We start from the raw sequence: 18,088 nt of genomic DNA on the forward strand, positions 1-18,088 counted from the left end.
AAAAAAAAAAAAAAGAAAAGAAAAAAGAGAGAGAGAAAAAGAAAAGAAAGAAAATACTATCAAAAGGAGCCTATCTGGAGGCCCACAACTTTCTAATGCCACTAGGCACCTGGAGCCAGATTGAGAATGTCACTTAAACAACAGCAGTGGTAGTTAGTTCCCTTATGTGACTGACAGATGTGTTTAACCTTGGTAGATGTCTCGCATCCACCAGCAGCCAGTTGACTTAACACAGGCTAACCAGCAATTAAAAAGGAACTGGCAGATGCTTCTTGCTCCAAAGCTAGAAAATGTTAAAAATCTAAAAGATGACTCAGAAGACGATAGTCATAGAGCTCACAATGCAAATAGTGAGTGGCAAACAGTGAGTAACACAGAAGTTAGGCTAGTGATTTCAAAGGCTACATTCCTCTAAATGAAACAAGTCATATCCATACTGGTATGGCTGAGYGTAAAACAGGGCAGAGCTATCCCACACATGTGGGACAACAATATATTATTAGTCAGCATTATCACTCTATTCCTAGATACTTCTTTGTGGTGGGGGAACTGGCTGAGTTTTTCTTCAACACTGATGCTGTATTAATTACTTTTTTTCCCAGAGTTAACTCAGTGTAAAGATGAAGAGAAGAGTTAAGTGCATCAGATTCAGTTAAAACTTCTTGAAATGTTCCGCTTTCCAGCGGTGAGATTGATACTGGTAATTTTGAACCTGTACCATTTCTACACATTCATTGRTATTTTAAAAATTACTTTAAGGCCTTTCATTAACAAAGACTATCTATATAGTACTATTGGATCTGACGTTCAGATCTCTGCTCCTGTCTTTAAACAGGCACTGGACGCCATCAGYCTTCTTGTGGACAGACATTCAGTAGGCCATATGGTTTACTTGTATTTGTATGTACAAAAAACTCCTTGCCAGGCTTTGATCTTACCCTGGAGTTTTCATTTAAGGCTAGTGTAGCAGTCAGGCTGGTAGGAAGAGCCTTTATTCTTTTCCAGTGAATGAAAGATAATGTATCATCCTATAAATTATATTCCRCAAGTTCACCCTGGCTTTGCAAATTATGTATTATCACTAACTCTGTGCAAACAGCTCACAGGGAGAGAAGACTGAGATCCTATATGCCAAGGAATTCCTGCCAACATGCCCTCTCTGAGATCCCAGCCTGTAGTTTCCATGTAGCTCTTTCAATCATTCCTGTTTCAGTTTTGGCAGTACAGACACCTGCTGGCCTAACAAATCACCATAATGCCCTGAAAACAAGAACATGGAAGCAGTAGACAAGAAAAAAAAAAGAAACAATCAAGTTGTGCACTATATGGTATCTCTGGACCACAACAGCAAGAAAGCTTTTAAAWAAAACTAAAATAAAATCATATATCTCTTTTCTCAAATCTCCTCTTTATTCATAGCTCATAAMAAAGGCAGTGTAGGACTTTGTGCATGGATTCACGACTTTCTGAGGTTAATGGTCACCTGAGCTGTGTTAAGCTCTGCAGATAGTGCCCAGCTGGTCACGAATATCTGAGAAATATTCGATTCCTCTGACTAATAGGTCCATCTAAACAGTGCCTAATATTTCGTAAGTTTTGCCAGCCTCTGTGATTGAAGAAGTTGGACTCTCTCACCTGCAACATTCTCCTAATTATTGCAAATTCCCAAGGGAAATATTTGAGTTTCATAACAAGACAAAGAGCCACTGTCAGACAAAGAACCAATTCCTGTGCTTTTAAGTCTTAAGAAGAAGGAAAAAAAAATAAAAATAAAAGGAAACCTACAGCAAGGATGAAACAATTATTTAACAACAGTCCTAGCACAGAAGYCATATAATGGTATCATTGTAATGACTATTCTGGAGCAAAATACATGTTTATATATGTCCTTTCACTACTTTACCTTCAAATGCATAATTATTCAATTCTTAATTTATCCATTTTGAGGAATGATAGYCTGAAACCTTTCCTGCGAACCTTTCCATTTTAAATCATGAAAGAATGGTGAAGTCATCTTTTAATTGTCCACTGGAACAGCCAGCATAATGGATTTGTTAGGGGAAAAATTAGCACACTAGTAGGGATACAACAAACAAGATGCAGAAGTAAGTTTTCTTGGACCCAGGTTAGTTCTCACTGGGCTTGTTAATTTGGGCTCTGTGGTRTGAAAACCACTATACTGTTACTGGTAACAGTGCTGCCTGTTCTCAACTCTCTACATCTACAGCAGAGATAATTCAYAACTTATGAATAACTGAGAATCAGATAAAAGTAATCCCCATGGCCAAAGTTTTTGGGAAAAATTGGTTCTGAAAAGGCCCTCATTTCAAAATTGCTAAAGAGCATATATGCATCTGCAATTTCCATTTAAAAATAAAAGCTTGTGACTAGTCTCCTCCAGCTTTCTCTCTAACTCCTTTGAGGATAGCTCCTCAAAACTCAACAGTAAAAATTACTTTTCACTTGTAAGATGCAAGCTTGGTGCTTAGATCTTGCAGGAGATAAACACCTCCTCCAAGCAAAAGGGAATGTACACTTTCTTCCTAGCTGTTTATTTGCAGACATCAGTCTGGAGTTTTCTGCCAGATACCAGTAAGTTCAAAATCAGCCTGCATATATGTAGAACACAGATCAGTTATGAACTGCATGCTCAGCCTTTCCTGCTCAATGTAATCCAATTACCATTCCCTTGTTTTTCCCTTGTGGGTCTCCAGAGCATCTTTTGGCCCTTTAGTAATTCAAAATGATCTTAGTGAGTACAAATATTTCCAGGAATTGAGCTAATGAAACAGACCTCTCAGTTCTCTCTTCTTGGATAGCAGATAAAGAAACCTGCCAGAGTCATTGGCTAAATGTTGTGGCTGCTTCCCCTTTCAAATAAGTCTTGCACAGTCAGAGATTTAGAGTGCCATATGCTGAAGAAAASAAAAAATGAATGTCAAGTCTGCCTACTGCCTCAAAGACTTATTAGTGCTAGATTTGAACAGAAGACTCTCATCAGCATTTCCATTTTCTGTGAAACATGCTTTCAGCAGAGAAACATCCAAAGGATGAGAAGTGTTTCTAAAGAAAGGTTCTCCTATTTAACAGAAAAAATGGCTGGGGAATCTCCTGCCATCTCCTACTCATGATAACATAAGACAGGCTCCCATTTACTGACACGCAGGTCTGAGAACACTTTCTTTTACATTCACCATTCCTCACCAAAACCTCACTGTCGCCTGCTCCAGCAATTAAGATTTCAGGGCCAATAACAGCTATGGCTTGGAACGATCCTTATAAGAYATATTCCTGCATGGCATTTGAAATCATCTAATGAATGTGAAGCACAGCTAGACTAGGAACAATTCTCAAGCACTCATGGACTGTTGCTTGAGAACTGGTCTCCTCAACAAAACTATCTTCCACACTTCCCAACAAGACTTGCTTTCCTGTTCCCGATCTGCTAAAATTGACTGTACCTGAATCTTGGCATCACTTTCCACTTCACAGTTGCATGAACTGTGAGGGCTGTTCAGTGGGTGTTAAAACCCTTTAAACCAGAAGGTGTTCTCAGAAGACAAGACATTGCACTAGCAGTACTATTTCCTAGGGGCTCTTTCCGCTGCAGTTAATTATGTCCTATGCTATCCACTTAGTGTGAGAGATGTTCCATATCACACATTTAAAGCCCACAAGGCCATAAAGCCCTAAGAAACAGTGAAGATTTAAAAATCATCACCAACGCCCCACAATGTCTCAGTGAATACACTTTCCCTAACAATTTTAGATTTGCCCCATCATATCCCAGAGTGTACAGCATGAACAGAACCAAAAGATTCATTTCCCCAAAGGGTCTACTAGTTTTTGCCTTTCTTTACATCTGAATGACAAAAGCTTTGTTTTTGCCAAGACAAGTTGTTGGAGATGCAAGGCAAGGCAAGAGATTACAGTAGATTACTCATTTATTAAAAATGAAAAAATCAACAGCTTCTCATTGCTATTTTAATTGTTCTCTCTCCTTTTTTTTCTTTTCTTTTTTTTTTCCAGAGTGTTAATTTACCCCATCACTATTGCAGCTTTTGGCTACTATACCCACTTATTTCACACACCAGCTGATTTAAAAACTTTATAGGACAGGACAGTGGGATTGATCTAGTTCTGGTTACTATATTCTGAATATCAAATACTTGGCAGAAGAATTAGTCAAGCTGTTTTTGTTTGTACTTTTGTTTTYGACTGTGCTTTTCCTCCTCATCTTTAATCTTTCCTATGCAATTTCAGAGTCTTGCTCTCCCAAAGAAATTGAGAACAGAACTCACTGTGATGGCAATCAGTACTGGACAGAAACAAAGAAAAAAAGGCTCAAATTGTTTAGTTCCTCATGAGATCAGATAATAAATTCAGATAYATTTTCAATCACTCTAGGATAGCTCAAGATTCTATCTCTTTTCTTTGATGCTAGCTATCTGCTGTTTTTCTAGATTAGGAATCACATGGTGTGCCCAGAAAAAGCCACCAAGAAACATCGAGAATCAAAGGCTTGTGGAAATATTTTCTAGGCGACATACTTCTTCATATCCATATCACATTTGATTACTGTAGGGGGGAAGGAAGAACGATAAAGGAGAGGCACTAATAGTTTCTGTCTCCTAAGTTTTTTTTTTCACCAATCAATTATTCTCTTTAGAGATCAAGGCAAGTGGATTATAATATTGAGTTACTGGTTATTTTGTGAAATCATGTAAATTACCCAAAATGTATAGTGAAAAAGTTAGCTTGGGAAATAAAAAAAAATATTTCTCCTTTCTTGGCCGCAGCTTCCATACCATGAATGACTTATCATGTCGACTGACACACAAAAGAAGGCTAGAGCTCTTTACCCATTTTCTGTAGCTTAGTGGGCAGTATCATTTGAAACTTCCACTGCACTGATACTAAAAATATACTGCCAATGATTACAGTACGGTTATTCTTTCAGATGTGCGATCAATGGGGTTGTGAGCAGGGAAGCAGGCTCTTCTCCCTGAACAAGTCCCAGTTCTCCAGCAGAGCTTATCTCCAGGCAGCGCAGGGACCAGTCCCCTGGGAGCTCACTACTGAAGACAATATTAGTACGTCACTGGTATCACTTCACGCAGACCTTTTGGATGACCAGCCTTTCACCAAACACTGCAGCAACAGCCTTAGGCATACGTCCACGGTGAACACCTGCTGCACCACAACCCTGTCTATAGGTCCGATATAATCTAATGACCCCATCATTCTCAAGAGGAAAAGATCACAAAGCAAGTGACCTGGTATTTCCTAATCATAAGAAGGAACAATTCTGTGATGTGTGAATACCTTTCTTCATACTGATTAATGGTATCAAACTAGATTTCTCACCATTTGATTAATGTATCAGTGTTACAAGATGCAGATGCTTGAGGGCATGTATTCCCTGAAAAAAATGTTAGAAAAAGTGATCTTTTAAATTACGGTAGCTAACACTAAGCTGATAAGGCCAAGGACAGGAAGAAAAGCAATGTATTTAAAAATTACACGGATACAATATACAAGACGGGGAGGAGAGGACACTGCTAAGTTATTGTGTATGATTTTGAACAGTACCTSTATGATTTAGAAACCTCATTAGTAACTAATGGCACAAAGAATCCCTAAGTCACCTTTAAAAATGGGAACCTTTGAAAACTTATCCATAGGCTGTCAGGACAAGAGCTAATTGACTAGAATTACAGAAATACAGATTAGTTATTTGGGTTGGAGCTGTTTCTAGAAACATTAGCTTCTAGGCATTATGGAACATGAGGTATGAGAGAAGGTGGTCATTTGTATAGACGCAAAACGCGAGCTTCTATTGACACATGGCAGTACCCAACATCTGTTACGTCTTCCATTCTTCATGAGGCAGGTGATCTCCAAGCGCGCCAGCACCRGGAGGGCACTCTGTGTGAGCAGCAATGTGATGAATGGATAAAGTCRTGACTGGGTATGAGGACACTTTAATTCTGCTGCCAGATCTGACATGGACCTGTTGGGTAACTGTAAATGAATCATTTTAATACTATAATTCTACTGTCTCAGACAATACATCCTGTATCTTCTAATGGCATGATCTCCTTTATAGACTGCATGAAAGTGCCTTAGGGTTAAGCACGGTTATTTATTAATTCCACTGAAACCAATCAATTTTGCAGAGAATATTTCATGCTTGTCTGGATTAGATCATAGCTACCTAATCATGCTCACCTCCTCATAAGCCCCTTTCAATATAGTCTAAATATGAACAAGCCTTTCAAACACTTTCACTTCTTCCATATTAAATATTTAATATGGAAAATCTGAATTACCAAGAACATTCTTTTCATTGTCACTTTTATTGAATTAAGGAATTTGTCTAGTTATTTTGTGCATAATATAAAAGTGAAATAACAAAATCAGCGAGTAGTTCCTTGAAAATACTTACAAAATAGGGGGTGGGTTGTGAACTATTAAAGTATACATAGATYGTTCCAATATTATTTCTTAACAAGTGTATAGGATCTTGGGATTATGTTGAAGAATATTATTGCTCAACTCTCAARTGAGAATGCCCATTCTCATTTTACCAGGACCCTAATCTTTATTTACATATCAATTATCCAGCAGGGACCTGTCTATGTTCTACTATATACTGTCAGTCTCAGCAAATACCCTTGAAAAAGATCCAGTAATGGAGAAGGAATCATGCTCACTTTTAATACTACAAAGGACATTATTTTCATAGTCCAGTAACTTTATGGCAAGCATAAACCTCTTGGAGGAAGAAAGAGTAACATATCTGAACATTATTTTCATTGGAATAACTTCAATTCCAACAAGACTAAAAGATAAAAGGATATGAGATTTAAAAATGATTAAATGAGGGACAAATGGTAGAGGATATACATGACTAAAATGACTGTCTTTAAAGAATGACACAGAAGCATTCTCAGAGCAACTCTGGAAGGGACGTCTGTTAAGGTAACTAACCGACCTTAGTTATTATTTTCATACAGTGCTACATTTTACAGTCCAGGGTTTTGGAGCCTGATATCTCATCAACCCTTTAAATTAATGTTATCTTCATTTTACAAATGGGTAAACAGAGCGACAGGGATAAGAAGAGCACCACAGCACCACTGCAATTTGCCTCCGGATTCTTAGTGTGCTGAGAGCTGCTCCACCTAATTTCCCAAAGGTCTCTAATTCCAGCTGAGCCAAAGAGGAGCTCTGCAGATGGTGCAGCTGCCAAAATGCTTGGCTCATCTTAAAAACCACGTTCCAGCTGAGGCACTATAAGAACTTCTTGGCATCCGGATCCTGACCCCTTCCCCAACCACTTTTAAAGCTCCTCCTTCCTGAACTGAGACCTCCCCATTATAGCTTGCTAAKAGTTGTATTTCATCAATAAAAGACAATTGATTCATGTTTCTAAGGTCATTTTATACTACTTTGGCAGCAGTAAAGGTGATTTAAATGGATATTATGTTTTCATTCACTTTAAGGCTATTTTTCTATTGCCTGAGGAGCATAAAGAGATCTCAGCATGACTGAGAAGCAGACTCTAAGGTTTCACCTCAGGAGTGACTAACCTTTCTGATCCTCTGAGCTCCATACTGGAATATTCATATGTCTCATACATCAAAATCATAAACACATGTCACCTTCCTCAGAGAGCAAAGTGGAAACAGAGGTCTGTGACCAGCAYGTAGGAAAGGGGTCCCTCAGAAGCCACACCACTCCCCTGACAAGGAGACTTCACATAGGGCCAGTGGGCCCTGACTGGCCTCAGCTGCCCCTCCTGCAGCCAGGGACTCRGATGCAAGTCCCATGCCAGACCCAAAGCTAACCACATACCATAACCAGGACATAAACTGATGGAGAGCCCAGCCCACACAGAAAATAAAAGCTTCTTCCCCCTCCCCCAGTTTTGTTTCATGGTACTTGAGACCTTAGCTATTYTGGAATTTGCAATGCTTCAGAGAGGTCTCGGTCATTCGGTCAAATTAATTCTATGATATATTCAACCACATAGCATTAACTTCCTATTGCTCTGCTGCATGCGCTAGTGACTCACCCTTGTGTTTACTCATCCCTTCCATGGCTCTAGTGCCTGATATGCTCTTGAATAATTCAAATATCATCATTTGTCTACAATGATGTTTATCTGGAGTGAGACTTCTAAAAGCACTGCAAGGACTTGGGAACTGAACTCTTATTGACAGTACATAGATAGGATCCATGCTTCTAAGATCTCAACACGGCTTCAGAAAGCACCCACCCCATTAGTATAGGCAAGCGTAGCACTGAATGCCAAATAAAGGGATACAAACAAGACTGATGGCCATTCGCATGAACTGAATACTATGAAGCTAATAAGGTTGCAGACATAGAACCAAACTTAAATTAGTGCTAAATTTTATCACAAAAAAACTTAACATAGTCACACTGGTCTCCCTTTGGTAACAAATCAAGAGCACGTACCATTCTTGGAGAGAATCACAGCCAAATATTCATGAAAGTAGGTGTTGACATACAGCAGAAGACTTGGAGTATGTGCCGTAAGGAAGCTAAATGCAATGTTTTCCTTGGACATGACAGCATCTGCGTAAATGGCAGAGCTTGAAGTACTTGCATTTTTTGTGACAGGATAAGGTTCTTGGAAAAGATAGGTAATTGAAGTGCCAGCTTCAAATAATGCAGAAACCTCTGGAAAAAAAAAAACACAAGGGAAAAAATCAGATACTGCATTTTCAAATTTTTCAGGCAGGCAGGCATGGACATGAGCTGACTGCCTCAGAAGAGCACATCTCAGACAGCAGCACACTGCAAAATATTTCCAGCCTACCTGGCATCATTGTCTCTCTGTTCACACAGGCAGAGTGGCCTTTCCTTACAGTCAATTTATTTGACACAGAGACGTACAGCRTATGGAGATAGCCCTCTAACTTAAAACTATTTCAGTGCTAGTATCAGTGCTCCACAAGCCTGCTCAGGAATTAGCAGGCTTTCCATGAACATGATGGAACAGGCTAAAACGTTCATCAGCCAAATAAATGTCCTGCTCACCGTTTTCCAATAGTAAATATGTATGGCTATATTTTCCATCTCACCGCACTAAAGACAACAATAAATTTGTTCTTTCCCATCTCTTTAAAGAAAGATGTTATTAAAGCAATGCAGTGACCAAAGGACAGCCACTGAGGGAGAAGGTAGCTCCAAAGGAAGAGAATCTTCTATCTGCACATGCTCGGATCCCAACCGCTCACRCTTGTGTTTTCAATATACCCACAATACAGTTTGGCCACAAAACACATGCAAGTGACAACAGCAGTTTTACTCATATGAGGCACAGTAAATTCATCATGGTGATGTCTTCTGCTATAAGTTGATTGCAAAGATTGTCTTCAATAAAGTAGCTCCATCTAGATATCAGCAGGGTCACATCCTAACAGGATACTATGCAGTTACTCAACATGCCTCTCGTGTCATCGGTGCCAAATCCTCAGCTCATGTAAGTGGGCATAGTTCCATGGACTGCAGTACAACTAGGCCGATTTACACCAGCAGATGATGCGGCCCACTTAACAAACTTGGAACATTTGCAAGGTAAGGGGCAGCTGTGGAAATTAAAATGCTCACACTGCACCTAGTTGTTATTCAGCAGAGTTTCTGTAATTTCTTCTTCCAAAGAGCRTGTTACCTAAACTGGATACTCTTTATTTGTCCTAGTCCTTATTCTGGTCAAATGCATATATCTCCTAAGAGTCAGCAAACAGGTTCAACGAGAACACACTCATCATAGTCTGAACTGCTCAAATYAATTTTCTCCTGAATGATGCGTGCTTATTTTTAACATATCTTAGGGCGGCCAAGTTCAGCATTGTCACAGGGATGGCAACAAGCATAAAACGACTATCCCTCTTTGTCAACCATTGCTCCAAAACTCTGCAAAGAAAAGTTCTCAAGATTTTATTAAGGTGGAGCAAGCCGGATGCGATTTAAAAGCAAACAYACCAAACATTCAGACATAAGCAGACAACTCTGATGGAGAATTTCAGGCCTAGTGGATAACATTTGGTTATATGCAACTACATGCTATATGCAACTGAATACAGAATCACACTGTGATACAGTTGGTAACTTTAATAACAGTTAGTACAAAAAGTACCATTTATAATTTTTGAGGCAACAATTTAGCCCACTCAAGRTAAACACTTAGTGCTGTTCAAGGGAAAGCTGGTATTAGAACATATTCTTACAACATGGGGTACAAGCTGATGTGGGTGAAATCACTAAGGGCTTAGGATCAAAGCATGCTGCCTACCTTCCTTGCAGAAAGGTCCTTCATAGGCTGAATTGGTACAGTCACAAGAATAACCATTATACTTCTCCACACATTTTCCTCCGTTATGGCACAGGTTACCATAACTGCTGCAATGTCCTGGACACCCAGGTTTAACACCAGAGGTCACTTTAGCTCTCTCTTCAAGGTCAAGTCTTTGCCCATTTAAACGAAGAGATCGGATGCATCCCATAAACCCCTTTTGTCTGGAAGCTGTTCCTCCTGAGAAAAAAAAGGGCAAAGGACATGCATTCATTGATGAGTCTGTAAAGTAAACAAAGCCCTGAAGGACAATCCAAAGGTACAAATTGAAACCCATGAAGTTTAAAAAAATATTATCAATGCATATAGAGGCAAAGGATGACAGCCAGCCAGCCCGGGAAACTAAAGTTTTTATTCATCATTATGAAYGGAATAAAAAGGTATATGTGACACTTTCTTCTTACCATTCTTCTCTTTTCACCCTTAYCTATTGTCCTATCTGGTATTTAGACTGCAGATTCAATTGGAAAAAGATTAGCTTCTTTATCACAAGTCTGCATATCACCTAATACATGAGAAACCTAAACCTAAAATGTTTTTCTATTTGTTGCCTTAGTAAAATATAKAAATAACATCCTAATCTCAACAACAGGTGAGTTACCCAGGCTGACTAGTCTAGACAAGGATGAACATCAGGCCTGTTGGCTGAAGGGAAATGACTCTGGAAGCAGAATTTATGCATGACTGACAACATGATGTCACATGTGAATGGCTGCRGTAGGGATGAAATGTGAGTTTGGGTCACAGTTGTGTCATTTACTTGAATTGTTGAACATAATTGTATTTCTTTGTGAAGATCAGAGCTATACGGATCTAGGCAAGAGGGTACTTCAGGCTATATAGGCTAATTAGCTTATTATTTGCCCAATGAAATTGCTAACAGTAATACCTGTTTATAATAAAGACACCTTTCCAATAAGAGGTGATCTCTGATAATGATAATAATTACTGATGATTATAAGACTACACTGCAAAAATATCAATACTTGCATTACTGAAGGCTTTKTTTGGCAGTTGCCAGTGTTTTGCTTTTGAAGTTAACTGTAACTTACTTGCTGAGAAATCTAATTCTGGCTCAAGAGTTAACACTGTTTTTGTAGGCTGTGAAATGTTAGCTTTTTTGGTGATGCATCTCCTTCATAAGAGTAGGAAAGAAGTTATGTTTCTAAAATATTCTTCCATAGAAGTTGGTCCTATGTCAAAATGCATCAACTAAGAAATTATGTCTTTTGATGAATTCCTTGGAGAACAGCATCTGTTTTGTCATATATTGTTTAATTAAACCAGGCTGCTGAAAACTAAGAGAATGAAACACCAGGCTGAAAAGCAATCTCACCAAAACTTTATTGTTCTGCTATACTCTTCTGACTTATATTTTTCTTTCTTGCATGTTAATAGGAGAAATACATAGGTCYTGGATTTAAATAAGAATAATTTCACTCTAGATAGTATGTGTGAGCCTAGAAGGAAGTCTATTTTATGYTAATTTTATGGCGCCTTTCTCACAGAAAAAACATTTTCAAACACTTCTTCAGCTAAGTCAGGTTTGTCGAACTGCTCATATTTTCATTGATCTCTAAAGTACCTTGGAAAGCTAAAAAGTGAGAGATCGAATGTAATACCCATTTATGATTCTTTTTCTCTTCTAACATTTGGCAAGTACAGAGCTTATTGGACACCATCTACTTGATCCTAGATCTACACAGTATTTACTCATCCAATATGTTTATTATGTGTGYATTTTGGCAGTTTTATTCAATTGGCTGGACCTATGTTCAAATACATTCTTGAATGTATTCCYGAATGTTTTTTGCCTCTCCCTCCAGAGTAAGCAACGCTACATTGGCCTACTTTTGTGCAGAGCTTGGTGGAATTGATATTACCTGGTTTATAAGTTTGTTTTGAGTTTGCTCTTTCTAYTGTAATTTCTTTAAATTAATACAAGAAATATAGCCAGGTGTAGGGACATCCATGCTGTGACWGAGGATTATAAAGCAGCCTAAATCATTTAGATACCCAAGACTCACTGAAAGAAAGCAGAAATTGGCTTCTAATTCTTTCAGGCTKCTTTAAAATTCTAGATCTTTCGATTTTGAGCAATCTCCAATCTACAGAAATAAAAAATTCATTTTTCCCTTTCTCTTCACACACACACAGAAAACTATCTCAGAAGCTTGATGCATTCTCAGAAGACGTGTGCCAGTGTTGGCCTTAAGCAGACCTTCTGTCTTTATTCTAAATTATTACAAATGCAGTCATAGAAAGACTCTTTCTGGTACTACCTAGATAAATACATATGTGCCTTGTAAGTCAATTACACACTAAATATACCAGCTAATCATACAAACATTATTTAATCTATACTTTTGTTTCTTACTGACTATGCATAACTGAAAAGATCATTTCCTTAACGGAGAGGGACTGTAATTGAATACAATCAGGCAGAATGGCTCTTAACACATTATTAGGTTGCATTTATAGGAAGTGATGGAATAAAATAAGAATTGCAAACGTGAATCTTTCACATTGTATTGCTATGGATGAGACGGAGATGAAAGGAGAAGGATTGGACAGAAACATTTCTATTCTGACTCGCCTCCCTTTGGTTTAATCACTAGGTGGATCCAATAGGAAGGGATACTTTTTTATGGTTTATTTTGCATGACACGTGTAAGAAATCATCACTGCAGTGGAATCCTGGGAACATCCTGCAGTGATGATCTCTTGCACGTGCCACACGGCATTCTGGCAGGCCCAGTCAAAGCAGATGCAGAGGTTCTGCTCCCTCAAGTGGAACATACCCTGAGGACACAAGTGCTGGGCAGAAGTAATGTCAGCAAGTGCAAGAGCAGCCAAGTCAATCRAATCACACAACAGGGCAATGAAAGGTGGCAAGGCAGAACTGAATGGAGAACAGGCAATAAGGAAAGAAATGACATCTKAATTCTAGTATTTCTGTGATTACTATGAGTAGCATGCGCAAATGGACAGATCCTAAGCTTTAGCAGTTCCTTTTTATACCACATTGATGCATAAAAGAGGCCTCAAGGTAAACAGAAATCACCACCTGAGTACATCTTCCCAGGCAACATAAGACAAGTATGAACTTCCCTACCTGTAATGAGGTACCAGCTCCAGAATGGGAGTATTGTAGGTGCATCAGTGTGCAAATAATGAATTATGGCTGCTTTATGCTTCTCAAGGCCCATAAGTGATCAAGKGAATCTTTCTAACAGATAGCACTGTGTTTCCAAGTAACACAATGTCAGTTCAAGTCCAGTAAGACCTGACTATCAGAGTTACACTATAGAAATACAGCTTAGAAATACTAAAAAGGAACTCATGGCTAYATGTAAGTATGTAGAGCAAGTTGAAAATTGAATTTACCCTGGAAATATGCCAGATAGGTTAAAGTTCAAGAACGTGAAAAAATCAAAATTAGCGTAGGGACAATATAAGTCATGGTGATATTCCCCAGGTTCTGCCCGTTGTCTCCAAACACCTGGATTTCTCTGCTAGAATGACCAACCATGACCATGACCACTGAACTCACTGTCATTATATATCAGTTGGTATCCCCTGAGGTAAATGAAGTTCACATCTTTCCCTGTCTTGCATTAGGTCACAATCAACTTCTCCTCCATCTAAAAGAACTAGACAGCTGTTGTGGTTTAGTATTTTTTTGGTTTGATGTTTTATGGAAAAGAATATTTACYCCAATATATGGTTCCTTTTTATCTCTGAATCTTGACATATTTAAACTCCTTGCCCAAATTTATCAGAAAGGATATTATGTTCTCCCAATTTTCTTAAAAACAGATAGCTGGGTAAATGAGAAAGAAACAGCACTGAGGTCTCCACTCAGGGAAACTGCAGTGTGAACTTGTCCCTCACTGAACATAAAAGGACTACACATGCAAAAGAGAAATCCTTCTCCGCRTTTAGCCACTGGAAAATCTTCAGTAAAAGCCTGAATCTCCTAAAATACTGAAGTTAGTCWATCTCAAGATAACTTTCAGAGAAAGAGAGGCCTTCTTAACTCCCCTCCTTGCAAAGTATTTAAAGGTTGATTAACTTATTCAGATACCAGTCAGAAGTAAATGAAGCACAGTTCCAAGGCTGCCTATAACTGCTTTGTTAACATTTATGGAAAAGGCTTCTRTTCATCTTCCTTTGCTATAAGTCACAGAAGGTAAAGTCTGTTTGACAGACCAGCCTTAAAACAAACAACATAAAAACSTGAGAGCCAAATCCTTCTATCATATAAAATCTTAAATGTATCAGGTTCTTGGGTTACCAAGGAAAAATCTGGACAAATATTATAAGCCAACAGTCCCCTCTAGTCCCATTTTATAGATACCCAAATTCATTTTGTGTGTGTGATCTACTATGTATAACCCCCYCCCCATAAGATGAACCAAGACAAAACAGACTCACATATTTTGTGGATACATTGACATCTCTCAGGCTACGGGAAAAAGATYATGGTTTGAAAGTTACACTGAATCTCCAGTCAACCATCATCACAATGCTATGTGATATTAATATAGTTCCTTCATCCCAAAGGATCAATAAATCCTTCCAGAATATAAATAAACTAAATTAAATGTTGTCATTGAGCCTTATTTATGATGTTTACAAAATATTTGAATTGATTCTGGAGCAGAATCAACAACAACAACAAAAAAAAAAACAGTTAGATCGTGATGACTAGCCACTTCCACCATGGAAAGAAAGTTCCATGTTTAAATGGAATGAAACAGGGAGATTAAACTGAAAGATATTAGGAACATTTTTAAAACAGCAAATCATGTCAGTTATATAGATTATTAATTAACAATATGTATTTTAATTGCGGCAACCCCTTAATTATTATCAGTGTGCAGAATGTTGCAACTGTAGAAATAAGTATGTCGTGGATTATGGAAGGGGGAAATACTATTATGGGCTGCTGCGTCTTTCTCTTTTACAGTGTTTAAATGTTGCTTATGCTTTTTTTTCTTTTCAGACAGGATAAAATTCACTCCACAAGTTTAGGTATTAAATCAGCTCCTCCTATTAGAGACTGGAATGAAACCTTCAGTGGAGACAAATTATGCCATATCTGTGTATTGTTGGACTTCTGCCATCTTTCCCTGTAGCACCTGGGGACAAACAGTGTCAGAATGAAGAGGCTGTTCAGGTTCCCATCCCTTCTAGCTACTCTTAGAAACACTGAAGAAAATCTGGAAACATTGGAAAATCTTGGCCTTCAATACATATTTCTGTAGTGGCTAAAGGTAAAAAAGACACTCCTAAAAGCACTTTTTCTGTCCCCTTTCATTTAAGTTCAGTAAAAGYGGATGGACAATTGAATGCAATCCTACTACCACACAGTGAGTAGTGTTCACTCCTCAGCTGAGGCAAAATAACCATGTCCTATGTCTTCCCAGGTCCCTAAGACGTCTGTGGCAACCCAACCTCCAGATCTCTGCTCACAGAACAGCTCTTAGGAGCCCCTGGCATCTGAGGAACATATCATTCCTCACTCCACAAAACGGAAACCTCACACTGTGACAGTCGTAAATTTATCTTTCTGAGCTCTTTGGTGATTTTTTCTCAGGCTGAGTCTATGAGAAATTACTTCAGGTATAAATCAACTGTTATGTGGGAAGGGCTYATGGCCATTGATGAAATTGTACCACTTTATTAACAGATTCACTCYCTCTATCTGAAGCCCATTAATCAGTGCATATATAACTTACAAAGATCTCAGATAAACACCTCATTGGTAAACTTTAATAAAGTGTGGCATTGACAAACTGAGGTTTGCTATAGAATTTCAGCTAAGAGAATTCTTTTTAAGTAAAGAATCAATAATTAGCTATTTACRGTCCTAAATAATAAGCAGGTTACAGTCTGCTCCATGGCAGAATTAATTACTCGGAAAGGGAGTGTTCAGGTATAGAAAAGGCAAAAGGTCATCTGTAGCCCCTGACTCTATTATCAAGTACAAGCTGGTACCAGTCTACAGYTCATTTGCATTAGAGATAGGGAAATCAACTATACATAAACAAAGTCTGGGTTCTTTTTTTAGACCATCTTCAGTTAAAATAGCTGTATTTGCTTTGACTGTGTTCATAGTTCTCTTACACATAAGGTCTAGGGCCCAATGAGGGTTTTGGCAGGAAGATTTGAAGGAACAGGTTTTTAGCATATATTGTAATCAGAAGGTTTTGCCCCAGAAACTTGCATGAAGAATTTGTCTCTTTTACWTTGCATCTGAATGAGACAGCACATCTACTACAGCAAATTACACAGCTGAACAAGAGGAAGTACTGAACAGAATTCTTTGGCACTAAATATATTTGAAGCAATCTTGAAGCCTAAAAATATCATCTAACATACAACGTATGGCTAATGTTTTGACTGTGGAGGCAGTAGTATGGGTTTGCATTACATTGCCTAAGCCAGAGGTGGAAGAGAAGGAKGCAGAAAAGGTTATCACACCCAAGCTCGGTGGCAAAACAATCCCATTACCAGGTTTYGATAAACAAATATTACAGGTATCCCCAGAAATTCTTAAATGCTCCCTACCTACAAATAATTGGCTGTTGAGCTGCAAACGGAAGTGGCCCTCTGTAGGTGCTTCCAAGACCTTCTTGGGGAGGCTGTCCACTTGAAGAGAGGTTTGTTTGAGGTTCCTCTCTGCTCGGATGTAGTGCCACTGGTTGTCATTCAGGGGCGTGGGAGACTGCACTGTGACGTCCGTGGGACCGTTTCCAACATCTACGGAAAAGGTGATCTCCTTGGGGGCTGAAATAGGCATATAGATGTGAAGAGGAAATAAAGGTCTGAATAGTGGTTTTGACATCAAGAAATCTTACATAAATATAGGGTCCATTAACTTTTATGTCAGCAAACAGTACAGCATCATTTACCTCCCATCTCCTACACAGCAGCTTATATGTAAATCTAAGCCTGCGGCCTCACTGATCTCTGCTGCGATTATGCTTGGCTCTGGGTACCCATCTTTTTTGCTATAACAATTACTGTGCCCTAGAAATGGTAGTTTATTCTCGTTTGGAAGTAAAAGTGCCAAAAACTGTACTAGAGTCACACAGTGGTAGCAAAAGCTTTTGGATAGATAATGCTAAGATGGTGGAAAGAATGAAGGAGCTCTTTCGGACAAAATCTTTCAAAACACAYGTACTTAGCAACCACAGAAGTTGACTGTATGCAGTAGGAGGGAAACCTCCAAGCATTTCTTTACAGGAATAAGCCTGACCCAGGAAGCAAGAAAAAACAGATGAGAAAGGCTAGTTCATTGATGATCCCAAGTTACAGGTGCAAATGTCACGTGTCACAGATAGCGAGGCTCCTAGAAACAGTATTAAAACTGGAAAGCAACAATCATATAAAGTAGTCCATCTTGTTCTGCTGAATGTCTAAAAAGGGCCACAACTCTTTAACAATCTGGTTCCTGATTGTTTTTTTTTTCCTTAAAATGCTGAATACAACTGGAAAGGACAAGGATCAGGTCCACAGACAGCACACCAAACAGAAGGTAGTGGATTGAAAATTCATAAAAAACTGTTTTTTCAGGCCCAACAAATAGGACAGGCCTGGTTTGAGAAGCTGCTTCTTAGATAGTTAAAGATAGGAAATGCTCCACAGGGATCAACGACGATCTGTTCTGAGCCCCTGTATCTGCTGAAA

The 18,088-nt window shown here is 38.7% G+C and overlaps 1 protein-coding gene across 1 annotated transcript in view; it reads right to left on the reverse strand.

Moving 5' to 3' along the window:
• CNTNAP5 (contactin associated protein family member 5) overlaps positions 1 to 18,088 on the reverse strand; it is a 287,365-nt gene that overhangs the window by 24,929 nt on the left and 244,348 nt on the right. Inside the window, exons 17-19 of the mRNA XM_085310986.1 lie at positions 16,967 to 17,185; positions 10,331 to 10,570; positions 8,488 to 8,712 (exon numbers count right to left, since the gene is read on the reverse strand). Coding sequence (XP_085167112.1) covers positions 8,488 to 8,712; positions 10,331 to 10,570; positions 16,967 to 17,185 — 684 coding nt within the window. The remainder of the gene's footprint in view (positions 1 to 8,487; positions 8,713 to 10,330; positions 10,571 to 16,966; positions 17,186 to 18,088) is intronic.

Source organism: Rhea americana, unplaced genomic scaffold (assembly GCF_003343005.1).
Source record: "Rhea americana isolate MKP2758 unplaced genomic scaffold, rheAme1 scaffold_33, whole genome shotgun sequence".
In the NCBI taxonomy this organism is placed as follows: Eukaryota; Metazoa; Chordata; class Aves; order Rheiformes; family Rheidae; genus Rhea; species Rhea americana.